The sequence below is a fragment of the Emydura macquarii genome, unplaced genomic scaffold (assembly GCF_026122565.2).
Source record: "Emydura macquarii macquarii isolate MOO-44397 ecotype Brisbane River unplaced genomic scaffold, CSIRO-AGI_Emac_v2 contig_587, whole genome shotgun sequence".
NCBI lineage: Eukaryota > Metazoa > Chordata > Testudines > Chelidae > Emydura > Emydura macquarii.
The window spans coordinates 6873103-6890396 of NW_027130724.1; the positions used below are offsets into that span (position 1 = coordinate 6873103).

Below are 17294 nucleotides of genomic sequence, written 5' to 3' on the forward strand. Positions count from 1 at the left end.
AATCCATTTTAGCAGCTCTTCCCATGCTTGTATGTACCTAGGGAACAATCATCCAATGACTTGAACCAGGCTATTCATTTGCATTGCTAGGTCAGAGAGACTAGCACTGAGCAGCTAACAATGAAGGGAGGAACACAGGGATGTAATAGTGGCACCAGATTAGCAGGGGGATACCAAGGACCTCAGGCACATGATGTTCTGACTCCAGATATAGTGAGAAAAGCCCCCATGACTAACCACTTTCCCATCACCCCCATCTTCTGCTCTCCTTTCACTTTGTATCTGCTGGGCACATTTAGCCAGAGCTGTTCCCTATCTGGCCCAAATAAAAAGGCTGAGACAATATCATGTTTAAATCAATCACATAGCAATTCTTGGAGTGCAGGCATCTCACCAGGAAACAATTAAAGCTGTTGGTGACTTTTCCTGATGAGCATCCAGGAATACCTTATACTCTACCACCCATCTAATGGTTGCTCCATGAATCAAAACTGGGTGGAAGAGAGAAATCCTCTGATCCCAGTACTACATCAAAGTAGAGTTCTAGCTCAAATGGAAAGAAATCCTTTTACTAGTCCTTAGAGGCAAGCAAATGGTCATGGATGCCTCACCGATATAGAAACAACACCCTCCCAAACAGAGTTGGGGTTACAGACACATGGGTAGAAAGGTCAGAAATGTAAAATAGCCAACTGGCTAGAATAAGCAGGGTGAAAACTATATAGTGTTAAGTGTTGGGCATTAAATTTCTAATCCTGTTGCTATTTGGACCTGGAAGAAGGACTCTGACACCTCTTGAAAGAGGAGAAGGAAAGAGATTAAAGAGGGTATCTGAGGAGTCTGCTGTCATGGAAAGAGCATTCTATTCTATTCTGTTCTATTCAGACCCCTGACATGTGAGTGCTGAAATTCCCATCCCACAGTTTCTAAAGCTCACTCTTCATGTTAGACTTGAAAAAAATGAAAACAGCTGCAAGTTCCTTACATTTGTCTTCCTTAGTGCTCCTCACATCTTCTGACACCCTTCTGATGGAGCTCATGAGAGTGCCAACGTCGGAGCTATGGACTTCACACCGTACAAAATATTCCAGCTCACTGACCCCTGCCCGAGGCTTCCTGCTGGGTCTTGTCTCCAGGTGGTGAATTTTAGCTTCAAATGTCTTTAGAGGGTGGAAAAGGAGAAAGATGTAATGTACAAATACAGGGTGCAATTTGTTGTAGTTGCAGAACCTTATCACTCATTTTTGATAGCTGCAGAACACATAAGGAAGTGACATTCCACCAATACACTTAACATCTCTCAAATGCCTATTATGGCTTTGGATTTCAGCCAGTGTTACCCAAAAGGAAGCAAAACTCCCAGTGAGGAGCTACTTTCCATTTACCAGACAGCGTCAGTCCTGTGCTCTGGCCAAGGTGCTGAAATAAAGACAGCGAAGAAACGATCAATGCTATAGCTCATTTATGAGTATCTTTTCTCTCTGAAGGATCTACAGGGTCACACGCACCCTGAGACCCTCTGTCTCTCCAACACACACACATTTTTTTTCATGAACTACACCCATCTCCTCTGAATTTCTTAAGGCTCTCATACCACAGCTTCTATCGCTAAGTCAAGGAAATTCCATCACAGACTCTTGCTACCCTTGTCAAAAAAGCTATCAGCATCTCTGAAGAGTAATACAAAGAAGCACCACCTCTGTCTTTTCTCACCACCCACATGAGCCAGCAGTTCTGCATGCTGCTTCGGCTCTGTTCTCATCCCCTACTAGCCTTTTGTATCTTTTCTCATTAGCATTTATTGTTAGAAGTTATTGTGATGCTTTATGAACTTTCATTCCCTTTTGACAGCTGAGCTTACAATGAGGGTAAATTCATAGGCCCAATTATTACAACAGTGCACACAGCCTGAACTAATTAACACTTTAGTTGCTGATTTATGTGTGAAGCACATGAGCAGCAATCACTGAATTTTTCCCAGGCAGAGAAAAAGCTGTGAGGGATCTCAAATCTGGATCTGCAGCTCTCAGATCACAGGCACCAGCCAGCCACTGGCTGGTGCCACCCCAATGACTGTGGGCTGGTGAACCCTATCTCACTAGAAGCCCCACCCATGAAGCTCCCAATTGGAGGAGACATCTGGTTTGCTCCCATTGGCTCAGACTCACTATTTAAGATAGAAGGTGTCACAGGAAGTTAGCTGAACAACATGGTGAATTCCTGGCTGCTACACTGCCATCTTGACTGTTACATGTTGTTTGAACCCTACATTCCTGCCATGTTGCAGATCCCTGCTTCTATGTGCAATCCTGGCTCCTGACTCTGGCTCTGTCCTGTGGCTTGAGTCCTGACTTTGGCTCTGGCTCTGACACCCCACCCCACTGCTCCAAGGCTGGCTCCTGCTTCCTGATGCCTTCTCTGATCCCTAAGGATGACCACCAGTGCTCTGACCACTGAATATTTCTGCCTATGTCCCGGTCCATGACAAAAGCTGGAAGCAGATGGGTTGGCTCTGGGGAGCTGGTGACATGAGGAGGAGGATTTCACCTCTAGGCCACAGGTTTGAGTTCAATCTCAGGTTAGTAGCAACTAAGATTTAATCTCATTGCTGTTGAACGATCTATGTGAAGTGAGTTTGGTGGCCTCCCTCCTGGGGACAGATGTTGATGGCAGCAAGGTCACACCCACAACTGGCACCTTAGTGGGGAATGGCTGCTGAAATAATATCAATCCTAGAGGTGGCCCCTCCAGTGTGGTGACAGTTCATTGGGGTAGAGGGGTGCTATGGGAAGCTTGCTCTGCATCTGCCCAGGCTGACCTGAGCACTGCTCAGTCTCCAGGGATGTCAATTTGGCATCTTTCATCAGCATTTAATTCACTCAGAGATAAAGAGTGGAGAAGGGGGAATGGCCCTTAGCATCAACACAAGCATTCTGATAGTTTCCTGGATATTTTCCCTGATGCAGTGAAATCTGGCCCTTTCGATCTCACAGCCTTAGATGATGTGACCCAGTCTTTTCAGAATCTCTGCATTCCTCAGTAGAGGAAGGGGTGCAATTTTTAATTAATCAGAGGCAAAATGAGGAGACGGAATGGAGGCAATGTCACGGATAAATTCAGTTTAGGACCATGTTTTTGAATTTACCTACCCACCTCTCTATTACACTGTCCCACAAGAATCAATACCTTAGCATTAATCTGACAGCTCTGATTGCATTACCTATGCTTTGGCTTCATGTAATGCATACAGCAGAGTGAAACCAGCCTCCCTGCAGCCTGTTTCATGATGAGGCAAATGTCATTACACCCGTCTGTTTTCATATCTTGTACCTGCATTGCCAGAGGGATCTGAGAAATGATTCTTCCTCTGTTATATCTTGACACGCTTGTGGCTTTTTTAAAAAAAGCCTTCTCTGTGTCAGGCTGAGATAACTTTTCCACTGAGAGAGCTCCTCATGCAATGAGTAAATTGCCCCAAAATGAAACAAGTGCCACTTGAACAAAACCCACCCTGAGTTCTTGCTTAACTTTTTAAATTTTCTCTACCCTGTATATATTATATATTATATATATATGCACACTCATTGTCAAATAAATATCACCCACATCTACTAAGTGTAAAACCCTGTAAAATTCATCGGATGAGAAGCATCCGGCATCTCATGCTAGGGAAGTAGTAAATTGCATTTGAAATCTGTTGCTGATGCATTTCCGAGCCTTTTTGGAGAGCCACAAACTTCCTGGAAAGAGACAGCAAAGGTGACAAGAGCATCAGGGCTCTCAAATGCTTTCCTTATGAACACTTCTGGTCCACAGATACCACAGCAAAAGCAATATGCTACAGGAACACAACGTTAAATACTGTATGTTGGTACATTTCCATCCTGCTTCTATCCATCCTTTCACAAGAGATACAAGACCACTTATGGTCATTAAGATCCCAAGAAACTTTCCATAAAATCAGAGGAGGTATGTCCTAATTAAATTTCAGTTTGGGAAATTACTAGCTAAACTCCTCCCCCCCCCCCACACACACACAAAATTATAACTGAATATTTTTTCTTTTCTACTTGCCTCAGATTTTTTGTAGAGTTGCTGTGTGTTGTCAGTGGTGGTCTGATTTCACCCCCAGAAGTGGCTGTATTTCATTGGGGATTAAGATGTTTTACACACACACACACACCCTAATTTTCCTCTCATTCACACCACAGAAGACAATGGAATTAAACAGGTGTAAATGAAAGGAGATTCAGGCTCATGATTTGTAAACTGCTTTTGAAAATTTCTGCATGAAAGGTACTATAGAAATTCAAGTCGTCATCTTTCACTACTGGCTAAATAATCAACACTTACCTATATGAGTTTCCATCCATGGTACCAATGTCATAGATAATGCTACTTTTGTTTGGGAAAGCCCAATTAATTACCTTTCCCCTATACAATTGTATATAGTGGTAAGAAATGCTTCTTGTCATGAGCATATTCAGGATGTAGCCCTGAGGGAAATCAACACAGCTTTTGAAAGTTTATGGACCAAATTACATCCCTGGGGTAAGTAGGTGTCATTGACATCAATGGGAGCTGTGCTGATTTATGCCCATGCTGAAGTTGGTCCTATCTCTCTGACTGAAGTTCAGTGGGGATGTGATTCTGAGATGGCCAAAGCCTTGAGTGAGGGGGTGACTGACGCTATATGAGGGTATGGCATAGTTCATTTACAATCTTTGTTCAAACTCTGCAGTCTCTGAAGTGAATGTGGATGGAATCTGAGTCCAGGTTTCAGGGATTGACATAAAGGTGAGCAACAGTGTGAGTCATTGGAGGGCACCATGAGAATCAGAGGTGAATACAAATCCACAGTTGCTTATACTTCAGTTGTGCTGGGTACTGGCTCACCCTGGGCACTGTTCAATCAAATGCAAGCCCAGAAGCTTGCATTACAACCAGAACCTTGTCAGGCTGGGGTCTATCTCATTCATATGGGTCTCCCCTGGGATACAGTGTGATAGAGACACCGGTAAATGAATAGAGTGTTCTCCTCAAGTTAATGTAACCATGGACATTTGGATTCATCCAGTTTAGCCCTGAAGAATGAAATCAATAATTCACACGAGGGAGGCCATGGAACATAAAACAACTCAATGCCCGATTCACAAATACAAAGGAGGCATCAGAGCAATACACTCTGCTACTCCAGATGCAATTATCTGGCTTAATCATCTGAATGTAAAATTATAGTTGTTGCTCTACGTTTCCATCATCCACACAAAGAAGAAGACTAGAGAGGCCTTAAACTAGACCCTTATCCAGCTGAGTTTTGGTGAGTTGGCAGTGGGCCCCATACTATAGTTACAGATGTTCAACACCCACCAAATGCACAGTGTTCATTGAGTGCAGTACACGAGGCTAGCCGCTCACCTCAAACACTTTAAGTGCATGCGACAGTGATGAAGTCTTAGCTCCCTTGAGCATGAAGAAAAGGTTCAACATGGCCTTCCCATCCTTCTCCTCAAAGACAATTGTTTCTGTGGACTCCGCAGCATCAGTGGCTGCAGCTGCTGCTGCAGCTTCTCTCTCCTTCCTGGCATCTTCGATGAGGCTCTGTCGTCTACCAATGAACCGTGGAGACTGGAAGGAAAGCAGAGTTAAAAAGCAGCAATCCTCCCCTTAAGGCGACTGAGGAAGAACAGGACTCCCACTTCCTGATCCCCATCTTAACACTCCTTCAAAGACGAGCAGAGAACAGCTTTTATTGGAGACAACTAGGGAAATCCGGCTCTGAAAATCTCAATCTGGGTACAACCTATTTTTAAGGTTTTGAATTTAGCAGTAAGTGTAGTCAGACATTGGAGTGGTTTCATTATAAAATGTGCTCCAAATAATTCAGGTGGCAGCCATTGGGGGGAGGTAGTAGAGCAGTCATAGACTTTGTTGTAAATAGACACTGCTCTCCTGCCCATTGATGTCAGTGGAAAGATCCCCATTGACTTCAGCTGGGGCTGGATCAAGCCCCTAGTGAGTTACTCCTTTTCTTCTGGATGCAGATTGAGGCACGTCTTCTTTGCTGTTCAAATTCCCACTGTTTAGACTTATTACCATAGCTAACAAAAAGCGTGTATTACTAAGGTTGAGTCTGGATTTTTGCTATGGGTATTATGGAGTCTATTATTTTTGTGTTTTGTTGCATAATAAAGGAGCTTCTTCTAGAGCCTTGAGACATACTGAATTCAACCCTGGCATCTACGGGAGGCAGAAGTCCGGATCTCAGAAGTGTCTACTGCACGGGGCGGAGTACTTTCAACTCTCATTGGTTTCAATGGGAGTTACAGATTCCCGATGCCTTACAGGGTTAATCCTCTCATGCTGTGGTAGATTCCAGTGCAGAGGGAGTATGCCAACCCAACCACCTATTACTTATGATCCTTTTACTCATCACTACCAAAAAAAGAGCTTGGACCCCACGTAAATAGGCTACAATGTTTGGGCTACATACATACATTTACACCAGATCCACCACTTTTGTGTGTGTTTCTTAAGTGCATTCCCAAACACTGAAATAAGGGTGTCTCTGAGGGGGTTTATGGCCCGCAAATAGCACCTTTTACATGCTCCCTTGGCTGTCTTTTATTTATTTATTTTTTTTACTACTACTACTACTATCAGAGATAATAGTTTCAAATCTATCTAAAATGACCCTAACTGGATAACAAGAGAACAAGATAGTTTGTCTGTAAGATCCCACCAGGCTTGTGTCTATGGCTCTTTATGGGATCATACACTCATGATGTTTTGGTTGGTTCTGACTGGAAAAGCTGTAAATCCATCCCAGCCACGACCAGTCAACCTGGCCTCTGCACACTGATAGTAATATACCTCTTTGCCTTGGCAAGATTTAGCAACAGAGTAGGAATGGGCTACGCAGGTCAGGTAAAATAAAAGCAAACTGAATCTTTACCCCAAATTTGAAATGCTACTTATTTCTGTGCTCCCTGAGTGCAGGGAAGACTGGAAGAAGAAAGGCTGTTTCAGGTATTTCTACCCAGCCCAAGTTTGCAGGTATAAGAGGTTTGTCTCGTTCAGATAAGATTCTGACAATGACCCAAACTTTTGAGTGCTTTTCCAAATGGAAAATCTTATTATTTATATGACAGTGGCACATAGAAGCCCCAGCTGAGATCAGGACCAATTGTGTTAGGTATTTTACAAGCAGAGTAAGAAAGTCCCTACCCTAAAAAAGCTTCCAATCTAAATGGACACGGCAGACAAAGGTTGGGAGAAGTGAAATATTATCCCCATTTTAGGGATATGGAACTGAGGCACAGGGAGCTTAAGTGGCTTGCCCAAGTTTGCACAGGAAATTTGTCACACATCAGGAACTGAAGTCAGCTCTTCCGAGTCCCAACTCAGTGCCTCAGACACAAGCCCTTCCTTCTTCTCATATTCTTCCTCAAACCCTTCCTCAAAATCCTATAACTTTTTGAGGCTTGCCCACCCATAGTTCTTCTAATGTGTTGAATAAGTCAACAGAAGGACTAATAAAGATTAGTCCTGTGTACAATATACAGTCACTGAATATTTTGCTGCCTTACAGCTGGGTGTATGGGAGCTTCCTTATATAAAGCCCAGTTTTAAAATTATTATAATTTATAATATATTATATTATAACTATAATAATATATTATTGTGATTATATTTTAAAATGTCTCACCTTTTTTCTCCCCACCTGCCCAAGTATGTTTAATTAATTACTTAGTAGTGCTAGGTGCAAACCTCACCCACCTGTTGAAAAAAAAGTTCTCAAAAGTTTTGAAAGTAATTTACCGTTCATTTGTTTTCATAAAAGAGTAATTTTCTTTCTTACTGTTGGTTTGTTTTTTCAAAAAATTAAACACTTTCTATGTCACAATTGGAAGTTTTCAAAATAATAAACAAAAAACTCTTTCAATTGTCAAAAAAAATCCCACCATATGACTAACCCTATCCACTCTCCCACACCTGATGATGAATTATGACAACTCAACATGACATAAAGAAGATATTACTTAGGAAGATGTGCGGTAACCAAACACAAAGACGACTAACACCAAGAGACTAAAACCCAGATGGCTACATTTTTCATTTAGTTTCTATTGAAAATACTTTTAAAAATGTCCAAAACTCTCCTAAAGGGTTTTATGAAAAATTAAAAACCACTTCCAAAATTTTGACCAGCTCTACCCTTTAGGCTTCTTTCTTTTCTCTCTTATATTTTTACTTCCTGCCCCTAACTCATGTGTATTTTCTTTTAAAATCATTCTGGATGATCTAAAAGTATGCAGTCAGCCTAAAAGCTTTCCTCTCACATTTTAAACACAGGAACTTGTATAAAAATATGCTGCACAGAAAACTATTTATTAACCCACGTACTTCCATCCAGTACTTTTTATTAAAGATCCCTTTATATGGTGATATTTGCAGCTTGTCACACTCTTCTACCTTGTAGTAGAAAAACAAACACACGTTTGACAAATAATCAGATATCTGCATGAGTAATTCCCTAATGGCTATTAAAGGCTGAGTGTGTGCTCACGTCCAAACAGAAAACTCATCTAACAAACGTCGTAGGCCCCCAATTCAAGAAAGCATCCCAGTTTAGGAAAACATTTAAGCACATGTTTAAATCCCATTGAAAGTGCTTAAAGTTAAGCAAATGCTTAATTTAAATTTCCCACAATAGACAGAACTAACACCTCTGTGCAACACCAGCCACCTATAACAAATAAACTCCTCAGTCAAGCAATGCTTTAACAAAAAGATGGATTGCCCTGTGCCCTGGCGTTCAACAGAGTTTAACTTTGGCTGGGTAGAGGAAAGGAGGAAAAACAAGAACCACGTGTGACAGATATAAATCACAAAGCCTAATGGACTACTGGAAAGGGCTCAAAAAGTATGATGATATATGTTGTATAAAAATTAGAATAGAAAAGAATATCAGATCAGATCATTTATAAACACCCACTTGACACAGCTTGCTTCCATTCAGTGAGTTATGTTAGGGTGCAGTTCCCAACATAATCAGCGCCCCAACTGCAGCTCTGCTAAAACTTACTACCTGACACCTCCCCCTCTGCATGATTAAGGTTTGCTTCATCGCTGTGCAGCAGACTGCACTGGATCTAAAGGGAATCAGTTTTGTTTTCCTTCCTTCTCTATAGCTGGCCACTAGAAAGAACTGTAGAATCATCCTAGTAGCTGGAAGTCACCTGAACATTCACCTAGTGTGACTGGGTAAGTTAACAAGATTTTGTTTGGGAGGGCTGGGGGACGGTTATGGTAGCTTGCCATCTCCATTGCTTACTCTGTTCCGACTGTTTGCTGGCTTGCCATCACACTGTTCTGTCCCTCTACCCTCCTCTTTCCTATTTTAGGACGTTTTTACCTCCAAAGGGGTTAAGTTGTAACTCAATACAGTTGCACAGGATTTTCATGATAAATTGCAAATTATATACATACAAACAAAATTGATTCCTCCTTCCACACTGACTGTCCTCTCAGTAATGCTTGTTCTTTAGAGGTCATCGTTAAAAGGTGTGTTTTGAATCAATTTGCAGACTAGTTCATCTCATGTGTATTTTAGAATGCTCACTACAATACAAAGCATTACTTTTGTTCTGTTAAGCATCAGGTTGCTTATTCTGGGCTAGGTTCTGAATCCATGATTGACATTTTGTAGTACTCTACTCCTCCTTTGAAAGTGTGGCAAATCAGCATGACTACGACTCACTGTAAGGATGCCAGAGTATGGCCTTCTGAGTTAGAATAAACACAGCAACTTGGCTTTTTACCTGCTTATAATTTTCAAGAATCGAGGAAACAGAGGATTTTACTTGTTAAGAACATTGACTGTTGCCTATCATACTGATCAATATTGTATCATTCTTTCCTTTTGCCAGTATAGGTTATTTTCTTCAGGAAACCGATATAAACTCTATACTGCATCTCCATTAAGAGGGTTTGATGGTATAGTTATACTGTCAAACACTTTTTAGTGTAGACAATGGTTAGATTGTAAATGCTTTGAGACAAATAGTATCTTTTTGTTCTGTTTTTGTTAAGTGTCTAGTGCAACAGGATTCTAATTCATCATAATCGTAATTATAAAGAAAATGTAACAGCTCCTTTAGAACAGCGTGAGTAGGTAAGGCAGAGGTGAGATCACTGGCAGTATGGTAGAACAGAAACAAGATGACATCTTGTCCTAGACATACAGGTCCAGATTTTTAAAGCTATGCAGATGTGGTTGAAGTCACCATCACAACACCTAACTGATTTAGGAACCTAAAACTCATTTTCAAAAGGGCTTTAACCACTTCAGAGTCTAAATCCATCAACTCTCTATGAGGTTTAGACTCTGAAGTGCCTAAATCCCTTTTGAAAATGATATTAGGGTCCTAAATCAGTTTGATGTTGCAATGCTAAACACAGCAACATCCAAATAGTTTTAAAATCTGGGCCATCGTCAATAAATAGAAGAAATGCAGAGTCAGATATTCAGCTGATACAAATCTGCTTAATGAATAATGGGAATGCTGAAACATTCTCCTAAAGATGCAGTTAAAGGGATAAACTAAAAACGGAAAGACAGTCTTAAATGTACATTTCAGATTTGCCATTTGTTATTAAATCCTAACAGTTTCATTCTGAATTTTTCCAAATTCCCTTCTCTTCGAAGACAGCGGTGTTTTTTAAATATCTTGAAGTCTGATATAAGCTTCTCAGTGCTTAAAGTGGTCTGAAAAAGGTGTGTGCGTGTTGTAAGCTGATTTTTAGTTGCTTGACTATAGTTACTCCATTTTTGCAGCTTCTTTGTTTATAAGGCACGGCCGTTTCACTCTGTGCACAGATCATGGAAAGTTCTTAAAAATGCAGAAGGAAATAAGCCTTGGCTGGATTCAGCAAGCTTTGCAACCTTAATAGATAAGTTGTAGTTAGCTGCAAAACATCTGTAAAAGTATCTTATAAATAATAATATAGACCAATAGTTATAAAAAAAATAAGTTTGTGCCCTTATAAAAAATATATATATATAGTCTTGTCATAAATGTTTAAGTAGCAGTAAAGTATAAAACTGTCTGTAATCCTTTGTTCAGGGTCTTTTTCCACTGTCCACTTGTGGGCTTGGGAATTAACCTTCTGCAAAATAAACTCTTTTAGAGACTGTCCAGCCTAAAATCCTGTGTGGGTCTCTTATCGGTGCAGGGTAACGAACCACACTTAAAATCTTTTTCCAACAATTTGGCGACCGCGGCAGGACACCTTGCTTGCCAACCCCGAGTTCTTACACCAGCCAATGCCTCAGCCGGCACTGGGTGAGGTCACCCTGAAGGGTTTTAGATGGAAGATAGAACTCGGTAAATGGCTGTAAAGCAGTTGAGACCCTTTGCAGTCTCACAGTCTCCAAGAGATTCAGGTACCTGTATGTTTTGTGTGTTGTTATCTTTTTCTCTTATTTGTTAGTTGTTTTGTGTTGTGTCTGCCAAGTTTTCTTAGGAGATTCCAAAACGGGCACCCTAGCACTGTCCTTAACAGTGGCCATACGCTGAGCCTAAGGGTTCATAAACGCAGAAGTCCTAAGTGGCACAAAGTTCTTTCGTGCATGGAATTTCCTCAGCTTTTCTATTTGATTTGTCTAAGACCAATTATCAGGCCCCTTCTGGTCTCTCTGAACACTGGGCACACAGGCTGACCTATCTGCAAGCAGTCCAGCTAGTCCGAGGCAAGTCCTCGAAGGCCAAAAACGCTGTGTGGCAGATTTTTCCATTTCCCGCACAGAGACCATAACCTTATATTATTCTGTGTCTTTGCTTCTAATTTTACTAATCCCTCCGGAAGTGTGTGTGTATTGGTTTTTTTTTCTTTTCTCCTTCCTTTCAGAGAGATAAGCGCATCCCCAATGTACTGTGCACAGGTCATCCACAAAGTGTAAACAGAAAAAATAAGTGCTGGTTTAAGTACTAAAATAAGGGCTCGGATCAGGTTCACTGACCTGTCCTTAAGAGAACAAAAGCCAAGGCTGTGTTGACACAAAAAGTGTGTGTGTGTGGGTGTGTATAGTAATAGTGTTGTAAACAAAAAATAAGGCTCAGTGACAGTAAAATCCCCGAGGGCAGCCCCCTAGGGGCAGTATTAGCAGCATGGGCTGCTGGCAAGTTACCAGTACAAAAAAAAAGAATAAAAAAAAAAAAGCTCGAACTAAAAAAAAAGTAACAAAGCTCCATAAAACAGATCAATAGAGCCTATGGGGTCCAAACTTTTCTACATCATGTTACTTGTATTTAAAAGTATTAGTAATATTTTTGTGTGTATATAAATAATTATAATGTTTATAAAATGTTGCTTTAAATGTACTACAAAAAAAATACAAATAAATATGCTAAACCCAAAATAAAAATAATAGTATATAATATATATACTAAAATAAAAAAAAATAAAACAAAGTTTAATGCAGTATAGTGCATTGCAGCACCAAAAAAAAAATTATAAAAATAAAAATTAAACCCTTAAAAATCCTAGTTCAAACAACATGGCTTATAAGTAGAAGGAGAGGGGGAACTAAAAATAAAATGCAAACAGAGTGAAAACTTTAAAAAAAGACTGCATGAATCCCAAGTAAAGAGTCTAAAAGACTCCAAAAAAAAAATTTAAAATTCAGATAAAAAAATATATAAAAAAGTCGAGGTCAAAGTCAAAAAGTAAAACGTAGTACCTTTTTGGCCCCAGGAGATTCCTCCTGCTACTATTGTGGACAGTTAGGACACTGAAAAGCAAAATGTCCAAAGCGATCTGGCCAGTCAAAGTAGACATTTGGGCCACCACCACCTCCTCCCCGAGACCAGACTCAACCTTTAGGACAGCCTGAAAAATAATAACTTCATTAATGCACCCTTTTTGTCAATAAGTTAATCAAGTCTTTATGTGTCTTGTCTTATTAATGAAAAACCAGTAAAATGTTTTATAGACACTGGAGCCAACAAATCCACCTTAAAAGCTCAGGAGTTTTCTCTATTCCCTTATCAACAAAAAATGTAAATGCAGTAAAAATTTTAACCAATTAATGCCGCATCTAATGTCTAAACCACTATCTGTTTTTTTGAGACCTATTTCTAATCAGCATGCTTTTCTTTTAAGTTCTGATTCTCCAGTTAACCTAGTAGGTAAAGATTTACTTTGTAAAATTTAATTGTACTATTTATTGTTCACCAGATAAGATTAATTTGTTATTTTCCTTGTAAAAATGAAAATTCTGTTTTAGCCGTATCTCTTAAACAAGGACAGGATCCTAAAATATTCAGCATACAAAAAAAATACGTCCTGTAATTATCTCTCTCCTTAAACAAAAAATTATTGTGCCTACTCGAATCCTCTGTGACACCTCAATTTTCCCTGTTAAAAAACCTAAAAAAATGTTTATTGCTTTGTGTAAAATTTAAAAGCTGTTAATTTTGTTGTTTTACCTTCCTTTCCTGTTGTGAAAATTTAAATAATATAATGTTTACAGAAAGTTTTGTTTTAATTCAAATGTAAATAATTTGCTCTTAGCCTTTCCTCCTTTAACAGCCTGTAAAAAAATTCTTTAACTCTGCTTTCTGCTCTGGCTAATAAAAAACACAAAGCCTCTTAAAAAAAAATTGCAACTTTGTCTGTCCCATGTTCATTATTTAGGCCATGACATTTCTGCAAGTGAACGACGCCAGTCGGGTCCAGGCTATCCTGCAGGTTCCTAAACCTACTACTGTGTCACAAATGAGAACCTTTTTGTTGGCATGGCAGGCTATTGCCGCCAATAGATTTTGGGCTATGCCTCTATTGTTAAGCCTCTGCAGAAACTCACTTGACTTAAGATTTCTAAACCTCTTCCCTAGTCTGCTGAGACAGAATAAGTTTTTTACCTCTGTAAAATATGCACTGTCTAGTGTACCAGCACTTGGTTTGCCTAATTATTCAAAACCGTTTATATTGTTTTGTCATAAAAAATAAGTTTATTTTAAATGTCCCCATACAAATGTATGGGGATAAGCATAAGACCATTGCCTGTTACAGTAATGCCCTAAACCCTGTAGCTGCAGGGCTTCCACCTTGTCTCCGTGCCGTTGCAGCTGCAGCTGCCCTGGGTAAAACCTCAGAAACTGTGGTCCTTAGTTCTCCACTTATCATTTCTGTACCTCATGTTTGCTTAACAAAATATGAAATTCTTTTGTTGTTTGCAGGTCATATTACACTCACCCGATGTCCAGTTTTTTAATCCTGCCTCATTGTTATCCACCCTTTGCAGAACCCAAAAATTGGTTTTCTATGTTACTGGCTCTTGTCAAAAAAAATTCTAAAAGTATTTTTGTGGCTGACTATGCTGTTTGTTCTCAACATGAGGTAATTAAAAGTAACCCTTTCCCTTCTGTAAACCCTGCTCAAAAAGCTACTTTTTTTTCCTGTAACTAAAGTTTGTATCCTAACCAAAAGTAAATTTGTTAATGTTTTCACTAATTCCTGTTATGCCTTTAGTGTTATCCATAATTATAAATATAGTCTTGTCATGGATGGATGGGCAGAGATGAGCAGGCACCAAGCCGCAAGATAATTTGTTTTTAGATGGAAGGAAATTTGGAACATAAGTTTTGAAAAGATATTTTAGGTGAGAGGTAAATATAGTCTTGTCATGGATGGATGGGCAGAGATGAGCAGGCACCAAGCTGCAAGATAATTTGTTTTTAGATGGAAGGAAATTTGGAACATAAGTTTTGAAAAGATATTTTAGGTGAGAGGTAAATATAGTCTTGGCATAAATTAACCTTCTGCAGAATAAACTCTTTTACAAACGGTCCAGCCTAAAATCCTGTGTGGGTCTCTTATCAGTGCAAAGTAACAAACCACACTTATAATCTTTTTCCAACAGTGTGGGGGATGGGGGGGGTCTATCATAAGCTGGGAACAGCAACTTTGGTAAAACAGTACTTAAAGTGCTCTCCTCAGCATCCCCACTCGATTTTTAAATTAGCCATTTGGGTGGAGGGAGTGGGTCACTAAAAGGGACAAAAGGAGACAATCTAACACAGTTTCATTCTGAGCTTTTCTAAACTCCCTTCCCAGGGTGCCATTAAGGTGACAGCATTGCTATCACAAATACATTTCATCAATAAGGCCATTCAATGTGAAGTTTGTCAGACTAAACACCCACATAAATTGTATTAGAGCACCAAATACACACCCCTTCATTGCAAGCCTCAGCTGTTACGGTAGACAGAGGGGTGTTCTCCTAAGCATTAATCTGGTGGCACTCTGGAAAGTGCCAGTTTTCTAAGAGTTAACTACCTTCTAGTTCACTATTTGCCAGTTGGAAAATGCCATAGTGAGTCGTGGAAACTCCCATAATGTTCAATTATTGTGTATTACAGAAAACATGCTTACCTCTTCCTTTCCTACTCTCCTTCCCTTCTTTCCTAGAATACTACAGTGTCCAGGAAGCTTTTTGGTTGTTTGCATAGTAGTTGATTTTACAAAATACACAGCATTGTACACAGCTGAGGCAAGAGTGGATAAGCAAAGATACAGAGAGTGGAAGAGAAAGAAATGGAAAGCGCCATTCTCTGCAAATAACATATCAGAAGTCAATCCCAGTTTTATACCCAATATTAAGCAATAGTCAGGTACTGAGTTAGATGACCTCATCTGTCTTTTCTTTCCATTTCTAATATCTGTGGTTCCGGAAAGTGATAAGAAAGAGGACAACTTGGGAACTTTAATTTGGGGGGGTGGAGTTTGTGGGGCAGGTCTCATCTGACTCTGCTAGGGAAAAAGCTGTACAGTCACTGCTAAGTAAAGCAGAGGGCTATTTAAAACAATATATACTGTACGATATAGACATTAACTCTGAACTAATCTTAAACTCAAATTTTTAATACATAACTCTTTGCACACAGTAAGAGATCCATTTAAAAGTAGTCTACTTATTAAAAAGAAACAACAATCTCCTACCTACTGGTATTTAGGACAAACTATGGAAGCCACTAAAGTGAGTTTACCAAATGCAGGTCCTGGTCAAAGCTATCACTTGAGATTCTGTACTGCACAAGGAAGCTGTTCCATACAGTTGCCTGCCCACTCTAATATTCAGCCATCTAGCATAGAGGGAGACTGCCAGAAAAAGGGACAAACTGCATTAAAGGTTCAATCCTACAGGATCCTGCGTGCTTTGTAGTCTCATTGGCTTTAATGTCTCCTAGGGACCTCAGTTGGCACTAGATGATGAAACTGTTTTTAACTAAAACTTCCTGCATGTCCCTAGTGCCAGGATCTTCAAACAGTGTATCTGAAACTCACCTGGACTCGGGTTTAAACGGTAGTTTAAGGCTCAGCATGAAGTGTTATCTTCCCCTGACTTACTGTTATATCACATGCAGGATTGTTCCATGCACTGACGGGATGGTCCTAAATCTTTGTGGGTGGAAACAGACTCTGCAGTAATTAATAGTAACAATTAGCAAGTTTGCTTGAATTCCCAGCACTGCATAGTTTCATTGGAAAAAAGAAAGACATGCATTTTCATTAAACTGGCACAGAAATAAAGCTCTTCAGATTAGTGCACTGAAATTAATAAAACCTAGAGAGTATTTAGATTTTTAAAGTGCATTTTCACTCTGGGGATTCCTTGTTCTTGTTCTATTCCAGTTTAAGAGGGCGGTTTTATTGTATTATTAGTTATGGTTATCCTTTTTCTACTATTTATATTAATTGTGTATTAGTTTGTGTGCATGGATTATTTAGGCTGGGTTTTATTTATGATGATGTATTTTTGCCAACCCTGAATGCCTAGATGCCTGGATGTAATGATGCTTTAGAAATAAAGTTAGCATCCTGTTAGTCCATCTATCTATAGTTGCAGTCCCCAGAGAACCGTTAGCCATTCTGGGGATTGCTGGGCTTTGGAGGGGTGGGGTGGGGTTTTCTTACCATGATGGTCTCTGCTTGCTTGGAGTCCAACTCTGACACTGCCCTGCGGAAGCCTTTGGCTGAAGAAGTGGAGGAGTTGGGGGTTGGCATTCTTGCAGTGTCGCACTGGCTCTGCTCTCAGCTTTGCCTCTTCTTGCCAGGCTTTTATAGGGCAGGTCTGACGTCAAAGACTCTTTCACATCCCCCCCTTCCCCACCTCCCTCCCTTTAGCCTGAGGGGGAGAGGAGAGAAGAGGAGGAGGAGGGGATGTGGAGGAGAAAAACCGCTTCTGTCCCATTAAATCTAATTGCTACAAAGATTGCAGACACCCT

General features: G+C 40.1%; 1 protein-coding gene across 2 annotated transcripts in view; it reads right to left on the reverse strand.

The window, feature by feature from the left end:
- TH (tyrosine hydroxylase) overlaps positions 1 to 17073 on the reverse strand; it is a 32674-nt gene extending 15601 nt beyond the window's left edge. Inside the window, exons 1-4 of one of the 2 annotated variants that reach the window (XM_067540394.1) lie at positions 16984 to 17073; positions 9813 to 9824; positions 5419 to 5628; positions 986 to 1160 (exon numbers count right to left, since the gene is read on the reverse strand). In XM_067540394.1, coding sequence (XP_067396495.1) covers positions 986 to 1160; positions 5419 to 5628; positions 9813 to 9824; positions 16984 to 17073 — 487 coding nt within the window. The remainder of the gene's footprint in view (positions 1 to 985; positions 1161 to 5418; positions 5629 to 9812; positions 9825 to 16983) is intronic. The other variant, XM_067540395.1, reaches the window with a different exon arrangement.
- Between the last annotated feature and the right edge of the window lie 221 nt (positions 17074 to 17294).